This window comes from Moschus berezovskii, chromosome 8 (assembly GCF_049115385.1).
Source record: "Moschus berezovskii isolate FMDL1 chromosome 8, NW_MosBer_1.0, whole genome shotgun sequence".
NCBI lineage: Eukaryota > Metazoa > Chordata > Mammalia > Artiodactyla > Moschidae > Moschus > Moschus berezovskii.
The window spans coordinates 89,963,850-89,973,495 of NC_142467.1; the positions used below are offsets into that span (position 1 = coordinate 89,963,850).

The 9,646-nt window shown below is 42.4% G+C and overlaps 1 protein-coding gene across 1 annotated transcript; it reads right to left on the reverse strand.

Annotated features, from left to right (window-relative positions):
* Positions 1-2,574: 2,574 nt before the first annotated feature.
* On the reverse strand, positions 2,575-8,727 carry HINT1 (histidine triad nucleotide binding protein 1). Its single transcript, XM_055429855.2, has 3 exons — positions 8,545-8,727; positions 4,038-4,142; positions 2,575-2,895 (listed from the first exon to the last, which is right to left on the reverse strand). The coding sequence occupies exons 1-3, from the start codon at positions 8,653-8,655 to the stop codon at positions 2,731-2,733; spliced, it is 381 nt and encodes a 126-aa protein (XP_055285830.1). The 5' UTR covers positions 8,656-8,727; the 3' UTR covers positions 2,575-2,730.
* Positions 8,728-9,646: the final 919 nt, after the last annotated feature.

A 9,646-nucleotide genomic window follows, 5' to 3' on the forward strand; every position in this document is an offset into this window, starting at 1 on the left:
TATACAGACCTTTGTCAACAAAATGATGTCTCTGCTTTTTAATACACTGTCTAGATTTGTCATAGCCTTCCTTCCAAGAAGCATCCTGTAATTTCATGGCTGCAGTCACCATATGTAGTGATTTTGGAGCCCAAGAAGAGAAAATTTGTCACTGCTTCCACTTTTTCCCATTTGCCATGAAGTGATGAGACCAGATGCCATGATCTTAGTTTTTTGAAAGCTGAGTGTTAAGCCAGCTTTTTCACTCCTCTTTCACTTTGATCAAGAGGCTCTTTAATTCCTCTTAACTTTCTACCATTAGGGTAGTTATCATTTGCAAATCTGAGGCTGTTGATATTTCTCCCAACAATCTTGATTCCAGCTTGTGCTTCATCCAGCCTGGCATTTCACATGATGTACTCTGCATATAACTTAAATAAGCAGGGTGACAGTATACAGCCTTGACGTATTCCTTTTCCAATTAGGGACCAGTCCATTGTTCCATGTCCGGTTCTAACTGTTGCTTCTTGACCTGCATATAGGTTTCTCAGGAGGCAGGTAATGTGATCTGGTATTCCCATCTCTATAAGATTTCCAGTTTGTTGTGATTCACACTGTCAAAGGCTTTTGTGTACTCAATGAAGATGTTTTCTGAAATTCTTTCCTTTTCTATGATTCAACAGGTGTTGGCAGTTTGACCTCTGGCTCCTCTGCTTTTCAAAATGTAGCTTGTACATTTGCAAGTTCTTGATTCATGTACTGTTGAAGCCTAGCTTGAAAGATATGGGGCATTATTACATTTTTAAATTTTATATTTTTATTTATTTGAGGGGCTGCAAGACTCTTGAGAGTCCCTTGGACTGCAAGGAGATACAACAGTCCATTCTAGAGGAGATCAATCCCGGGTGTTCATTGGAAGGACTGATGCTAAAACTGAAACTCCAATACTTTGGCCACCTGATGCGAAGAGCTGACTCACTGGAAAAGACTCTGATGCTGGGAGGGACTGGGAGCGGGAAGAGACAGGGACGATAGAGAATGAGATGGCTGGATGGCATCACCAACTCAATGGACATGAGTCTGAGTGAACTCCGGGAGTTGGTGATGGACAGGGAGGCCTGGCATGCTGTGATTCATGGGGTTGCAGAGAGTCGGACATAACTGAGCAACTGAACTGAACTGGATATTTGTTGCACGTGGCTTTTCTCTAGCTGTGTGTTGGGGGGGTGGCTACTCTCTAGTTGCAGTATGCAGGCTTCTCATTGTGGTGGCTCCTCTTGTTGAACAGCATGGGTTATAGGCACCTGGGCTTTAGTAGTTGTGGTACATCAGTTTAGTTGTTCCACTGCTTGTGGGATCTTCCCAGACCAGGGATTGAACCTCTGTCCCCTGCACTAGCAGGTGGATTTTTAACCACTGGGCCACCAGGGAAGTCCCATCGTTATTACATTTTTTACAGTGGCACAAATCCCTCCAAAACTCCTCCCCTGCCCCAGACCTTCCCTCATAAAATAAGTCATAAAAATACATAAGGTTATACAGTATCGGGAGAAAATTTTTTTTTTTAATAAATCCTCCTAGAGTGGGAAAGGCTTTTAAAAATGTGAACTAAATTAAAATTTGGAACATTAAATTTATATTTTAAATACCATAAGCAAAGTAAAAATGACAGAAAAATATTCCCTTGTAAGATATACAGCCAGTATCTCTAATCGACCCCCCAAATATTTTTAAATCACCAATAAATTAAAAAGTTTAGAAGAAAAACAATTTGCAATAAAATGTGTCAAAATCTATTAATGGTCTTGGGGATTAAAAATGGAAGGAACTTATAAACAAAATGAGCAAAGAGACAAAAGCAGATAAGGAATATCTAAATTTTAGAAGCTGGAAAGTGCCTATGTGAAGGAAAGCAGAGAAGCAAAGCCATCTGCCCTGTACAACCTCAGAAAGGCTAGGGTACGTGGCAAGACCAAAAATAAGTGTCAGTCTACATAAGATCTCAGACCCTGAGATTTACCTACCTCCATTCTACATAGCCAGATTCATGCAAAACTTAAAAATATTTTTGCTAGTGTGCACATACACATTCAAAACAATGAGTTTTCAATTTGGAGAATTCTAAATAATATATTTTCAAAGTCTTTATAATAAATACTCAGTGTTAGGATAATAAGGAAACACTACTGTATGCCTTCATATGACCATCAAAGTTTCTGTGAGAAACCTACTTTCATCCCTTCCAAATTATCTCCAATAGTCCAGGGAAAACGTGTGAGCTGGACACCAAGCATTTCTAGTGCCACAGCTGTCACTTTCTGGATCAATCACATCGATTCCTTTGTTCTTAAAAAAGAAAAAAAGGATTAGAAAATCTTCTCCTGGACTGATATTTTACTCTAAAAAGCATATTTCAAAGATGAAGCTAAGTTTATGAAATTTTTAAATTTGCCTTCAAAGATCAGTCACACCATTATAACCACATACATAATGCTGAGTCCTCCTTGGGGAGGAAAAAACAAAACCTTCCTAGGTATGAACTCTACCTTCAAACATTCCAACAAACATATTTTTTAAAGTAAGTCAAATACAGAATTCAGGCCATGCAACAATGTCTTTTATTATGTATGGGTTTTTTAAATTATTTTTGCAAGATCTCCATAAACAGGCAAAAAAAAAAATCGTTTAGCATATTGGAACTTGCAAACCTGATCACTGCGTAGAGAAGGCAAAATTATCCCTACAGCACACTTAACCAGGAGGCCAGTTCATCTGCCGACCTCCAAGAACATGGAGATGAACATGATAGACAGACTGGCCCCCATCTGAACCTTCATTCACCACCATTCGATAGCCCTTCTTCAGGCCCAGATCAGCAGCACATTTCTTGCCAACAATCATCAAATGCCCAAGAAGCTGGAAAAAAAAGAAAAAGTTTCTTAAGCACTAGTAATTTATAGCTTTATAGTTTCTTGTCATCATGTAACAAACTACCAAGTTGAAAATTTTTAAAGCTATTAAATTAAAACAGACTTTGCGCAAGTATTTGGAAACATTTTTAATCCTAATATAATCCTATTAGGCATTTATTAATTACTAATTTCAATAAACAAATTACAGACATAAATCTGCTCAATTAAAACAATTTTAAGATCATACTCCAAGTGGTATTTAAGTTTTCTTAGTAAAGCAGACACCTTGCTTGCTTGTTATGGGGGCGTATTATCAGTTGGGACAGATTTGGTTATGCTGTGGTAACAAACCACCCAAAAACCTGGTTTACATCAAAGATACATTTCTTGTGTTCATTCCATGTTGGTCGCAAGTCGACCAGGCTCTATATTCCAGATCTTTTTCACTTTGAAACCCAGGCTGATGGAACAGTCTCTGTATGATCACAGTGGCAGAGGTTAGAGAGAACATGGCAGACCAGGTATTAACTTCTCTCAAAAGACATGTATCACTTCTGCTTGTACTCATTGGTCAAATTAAGTCATATGACCAGGCCCAACATCAATGAGGCCAGAAGTATAATGCACCCCTACATATAAGAGTGAGCAGTTATGAACAATTATATGATCTACTACAAAGGGCACTAAGAAAAATTTTAATTGAGGCCTGAACATCCTGGTAAAATCAAATTAATTTCCTTTCCTTTAATGGCATTAATAGAAGAGCCAATGAACTCTCTCCTGTATGATACACTATTTCTTATTAAGGAAAAATTAGGCTCACCAACTAATCCTTGCTTAGAATCCTTTTTGATTAAGAATTTGTGGTGATGGATGTTAACAAGACTTGCTGTGGTAATTTTGTTGTATATACATATATCAAATCGATATGTTGTATACCTAAATCGAATATAATCTCATATGTCAATTATATCTCACTTAAAAAAATCACACTATTTATACATTGCATTGAAGCCCTAATGACTTTCTATTTTTCCTCCGTATGCCCTTAGGAAAACAAAAATGTGACATAACCTTAAGGGCGATATTTAGTCTCCCAATTTAAAAAGCAAAAAAAAAATTAATGATGTTAGTAAATGTACTTACACTTTCATCATCATCTTCTGCTGCAGAAATCTGGGATATATGTTTCTTGGGTATCACCAGAAAATGTGTTGGTGCTTGAGGGGAAATGTCATGGAAAGCAAGACACTGGAAAAAAGGGGGAAACAAATGAAAGTTTACATATATAGTCTTACAGCCTAAATTTATCACTTTCACACTAACCCCATAGGAGAAACACTGGGGTTCCCCAGTGGTAGGAGATCAGAAGTGGACACAGTACATATGATACTCTGGTCCTTTTCATGGAACTTACAGTCTAATGGGAAGACTGACTTTAAACACATAAAAGTATACTTAACCAAAGATTTGACATGTTATAAAATACAAGAACAGAGATCCTACAATTACAAAGGAAAAGTAACACGTGCAGTAAATGATTATCAAGAAAAACCTGATTTTGATTGGGTGGTCAAGGGCAACCATTCTGAGGTAGCTACATTTAAACCAAGATCCAAAGGTTGAGGAGCAATTAGGCATGCTAATCATTGTCTACTATTCCAATATATTCTCATGCAACTCTTCCTGCTCAAATCACACTGTCCATCTCTCTCTACCCTCAGGGCTTTCTCAACTGCTTTTCCCTCTACTGCAAAGATCCTCTTTTCCACAACCCCAACTTTTGTCTAACTTAAACTACTATTCATTCCTCAGTTACCAGCATATACATCATTTCTAAAGGAAATTTTTTTAATTTTGAATTTCATATTTTTTACTAAAGTAGTTTTGGGGGGCTTTCCTGATAGCTTAGTTGGTAAAGAATCCACCTGCAATGCAGGAGACCCCGGTTCGATTCCTGGGTTGGGAAGATGTGCTACAGAAGGGATGGGCTACCCACTCCCGTATTCTTGGGCTTCCCCTGTGGCTCAGCTGATAAAAATCTGCCTGCAATGCGGGAGACCTGGGTTCGATTCCTGGGTTGGGAAGATCCTCTGGAGAAGGGAATGGCTACCCACTCCAGTATTCTGGCCTGGATTAGTCCATGGATGTATAATCCATGGGGTCACAAAGAGTCGGACTGGATTCAGCAACTTTCACTTTCATAGTTGATTTATAGTGTTGTGACAGTCTCTGCTGAACGGCAAAATGATTCAGCTATACACATACACATTCTTTTTTTAATATTCTTTTCCATTATAGTTTATCCCAGGATACTGGATATAGTTCTCTATGCTATACAGAGTAGGACCTCGTTTATCCATTCTAAGTGTAATAGTTTGCATCTACAAATCCCAAACTCCCATTCCACCCTCTCCCTCCCCTCTCCTCCTTGGCAACCATAAGTCTGGATCTCTATATCTGTGAGTATTATTTCTGTTTTGTAGATAGGTTCATTTGTGCCATTTTTTAGATTTCACATATAAACAACATCATATGGTATTTGTCTTTCTCTTTCTGACTTAATTCACTTAATATGATCATCTCCAGTTGCACCCATGTTGCTGCAAATGGCATTATTTCACTCTTTTTATGGCTGAGTAGTATTCCACTGTATATACATGTACCACATCTTCTTTATCCATTCATCTGTTGATGGACATTTAGGTTGTTTCCCTATCTTGGCTACTGTAAATAATTTTGCTATAAACATAGGGGTGTATTTATCTTTTTGAATTATGGTTTTGTCTATGTATATGCCCAGGAGTGGGATTGCTGATCATATGGTAATTCCAGTTTTCGTTTTCTGAGAAACCTCCATACTGTTTTCCATTTGGCCACACTAACTTACATTCCCACTAACAGTCTAAGACAGTTCCCTTTTCCCCACACCTTTTCCAGCATTTTTCATAGACTTTTTAATGATAGTCATTCTGATTCATTACAGTTTTGATTTGCATTTTTTTAATAATTAATGATGTTGAGCATCTTTTCATTTGCCTACTGGCCATCTGTATGTCTTTGGAGAAATGTCCTTTAAGGTCTTCTGCCGTTTTTTGATTGGGGTATTTTCTGTTGTTGAATTGTATGAGCTATTTGTATGTTTTGGAAATTAAGCCCTTGTAAGTTGCATAGTTTGCAAATATCTTCTCCCAGTTCATAGGTTGTCTTTTTTATGGTTCCTTTGCTATGCAAAAGCTTGCAAATTTGATTAGGTTCCATTTATTTTTTTATTATTTATTTATATAGCTGTCCTGGGTCTTTGCTGCTGCATGCAGGATCTTTAGTTGTGGCATGCAGACTCTTAGTTGCAGCATGTGGTATCTGTTTTCTGTGTGCTTAGTCACTCAGTTGTGTCTGACTCGTTGTGACCCCACGGGCCCCATGGACTATAGCCCGCCAGGCCCCTCTGTCCATGAGGATTCTCCAGGCAAGAATACTGGAGTGGGTTTCCATGTCCTTCTCCAGAGGATCTTCCCAACCCAGGGATCAAATCCAGGTCTCCTGCAATGCAAGCAGATTCTTTACCATCTGAGCCACCAGGGAAGCTCATTCCCCGTTTAGGGATCAAACCCAGGCTCCCTACATTGTGAGTGCAAAGTCGGAAGCCACTGTAGCTGTTTATTGTTTATTTTTATTTCTATTGCCTTGGGAGACTGACCTAAGAAGACATTGGTATGATTTATGTCAGAGAATGTTTTGCCTATGTTCTCTTCTAGTTTTATGGTGTCATGTCTTAGGTTTAAGTCTTTAAGATATTTTGAGTTTATTTTTGAGTATGGTGTGAGGGAGTGTGGTCACCTTCATTGATTTACATGCAGCTGTCTAACTTTCCCAGCACCACTCAAAGGAAATCTTTTGATTCCAGTCCCCACCTTCCAGAGGTTAGGAGCCCTAGTTGTGCAATTTCCTGTTTTTTTCCTTTATGGCAGTGGTCACTTTTATAATTAGAAATTTGCTGATTATCTGACTAACACTGATTTCTTCCCACTTTACTCAACTACTTAGGAAATATATATATTTTGTAGAAATGAAGAGACTAGGTAACATTTAGACTAATTACATACCCCTTGAATAGTTTTGAATCTTGTTCTCTAGTGAAGGCAGAAGCTTCTTAATAGAATCTTTTCCTGCTTAACTGTCTCCGGGTAATTATACTTGGTGCTCTGGACAAATATGCTGTATCATGATTGCTTCCTGCTGTTATACTGTTGGAACTCAAGATGGTTCAAAAGTCAGTATTTCAACGATCACTTATTAAAAGCAACTAAAAGTATTTTTGGAGAAGGCAATGCCCACTCCAGTACTCTTGCCTGGAAAATCCCATGGACCAAGGAGCCTGGTAGGCTTCAGTCCATGGGGTCCGCTAAGAGTCAGACACTACTGAGTGACTTCACTTTCACTTTTCACTTTCGTGCATTGGAGAACGAAATGGCAACCCACTCCAGTGTGCAGAATCCACAGGGACGGGGGACCCTGGTGGGCTGCTGTCTATGGGGTAGCACAGAGTCGGACACGACTGAAGCGACTTAGCAGCAGCAAAAGTATTTTTAAAGAAATTTATATTTTCTAAAACAAAAGAATTTCCCTAACAGATAAAAAGGGTATTTAAATAAATTCACCTCTAGAAATTAAAACTTAGGTGTTTTGAATCTAAGAACGCTACTAGTAGCATAAAATGTTTCCTTATAGTCTATATTTCATAGTGAATTTATTAAAGATTACAAAACTTTTATCTAAATCAGCCATCCTGTCCAGCTTTATCTGAGATCCAAAATATAACCTCCCACTAAATATTTTACACAAGATGTCTCAAAGTCAAATGAACTCGGCCTTTCTAAAACAATTTCAACCTACGGTGAGGTCAAGAAAAACGACACTCTTAATCTTTTGGCATAAAACTACTTCCTATAAAATACTGAAGGAATCATTCTTCCTGGGAGGGGCTAAAGGAAAGCAAATCCCAGAAGCAGGTTCACTCTTGGGAGTTCGAGGCCCGAGAAGAAGCGGGGAAGAAGAGTGAGTGTCAAGGGGTGGGCGTCGGTGAGCGGCCCTCGCGGAGGCCCGGGGGTCCGCGCCGTCCCCTGGCCGTGCGCCCCCGGCCTCTAGCGCAATGCGGCGGGCAGAGGCGCCCGGAAACGCCTGGGCAGGCAGGCTGTGAGCGGGAGATCGCGGAGATTGGGCCCGAGTCAGGGTGCGATCGGGTTTCTCCCTGTCAGGCAGAGCGCTGGCGAGATTGTCAGATTCCTTAAACAGTCGAGGTACGAGGCAGCCCGGGAGCCGGCGGGCGCCCAGGCCGAGGACCCGGAGCGGCCCCCCAACACGCGCCCAGACCCCGCGGTGCGGGCCCGCGAGCGCCCGGCGGCCTGGCCCGCGCCCCAGGCTGATAACGCGTAACCGGAGCGCCTGCACGCGCCGGCCGGCCACCTCGGAGCGACCGCGGCCCTGCCCGCTGGCTGGGGGCCCGAGGCCGCGGCCGCAGCGGAGGGCCCGGTGCCTGCCCTTCTCCCCGGCGCCCGCCGACCCTTCCCGTCCCTCCCCTCCGCGGGAAACCCGCGCGTCCAGGGCGCCCGCCCCGGCTCAGCCCACGAGCGAGGCGGCACCCGGAGCCTACCTGGTCATCCTCATAAATGATTTTGGCTGGGATTTCCTTGCGAATGATCTTCCCGAAGATCGTGTCGCCGCCAGGCCGGGCGACCTGAGCCTTGGCGATCTCATCTGCCATCTCTGCCTCCCGCCCGTGCGGCCGGCCGGCGAGAAGGTCGGGAGGAGGGAGGAGCCGGGGGCGCGGGCCGAGGGCGGGAGCGCGCCGACGGGCTTGCGCAGGGACCGCCGCTACACGCCCCCGCAACTCGTGCGCGTGCGCACTGGCGCCGCCTTGCGCGCGGGTGTTGCCTTGCGCGCGGGAGCTCTAGGGGCACCCGGGAGCGAGACCGAGCCAGAAAGAGGTTCTCGATGACAGGACCCAGCAGTCGGCACCAAGGTCGTTTTTCTTTCTTCCTTTCTTGTCTCTCGAGGAGCGTAGTTACTGCAGTAAGCCCCTCGCTTGTCTTATGGACGCTCGTAGGAAAAATTGGATACTGTAACTGAAAAGATTTGAAACCTAAGCAGTGCTGGCCTTTTTTGCTGGCAGAGACACCGATATTTGTTTCTCAGCTACATAGGTCTTAGCTCCAGCAAGTAAGCCCCCTGCATCAAATTATTTTTTTTTTCTAGCAGTGGTTCACAACCTTGACTGCACGTTACATACAGTTACCTGGGTAGCGTGTAAAAAAATCTCTGTGAACTTCGCCACACCCCATATCAGTTAAACTCTGGAGGCATCAGTAGTTTGTAAACCTCCCTAGGTGGTGGTGGTGGTGGTTTAGTTCCGAAGTCTTGTCCGACTCTTGTGACCCCATGTAAGGACTTAAACCACCAGGCTCCATGGGATTCTCCAGATAAGAATACAGGAGTAGGTTGTCATTACCTTCTCCAGGGGATCTTCCCCACCCAGAGATGGAACCCGGGTCTCCTGCATTGCAGGCAGATTCTTTACAGATTGAGCCACTAGGGAAGCCAAACCTCCGTGGACTGTTCTGCAAAGAATTATTCTCAGCAGTAATCAACATAATGTAAGATGCCCCACCATAAAGGAGCAACACCTTTCTTAACCCCCACATACCCCTCCATATCTTTGCTCCTTTTAAGAAGAGTTTTCTATATGTTGTGTCTAT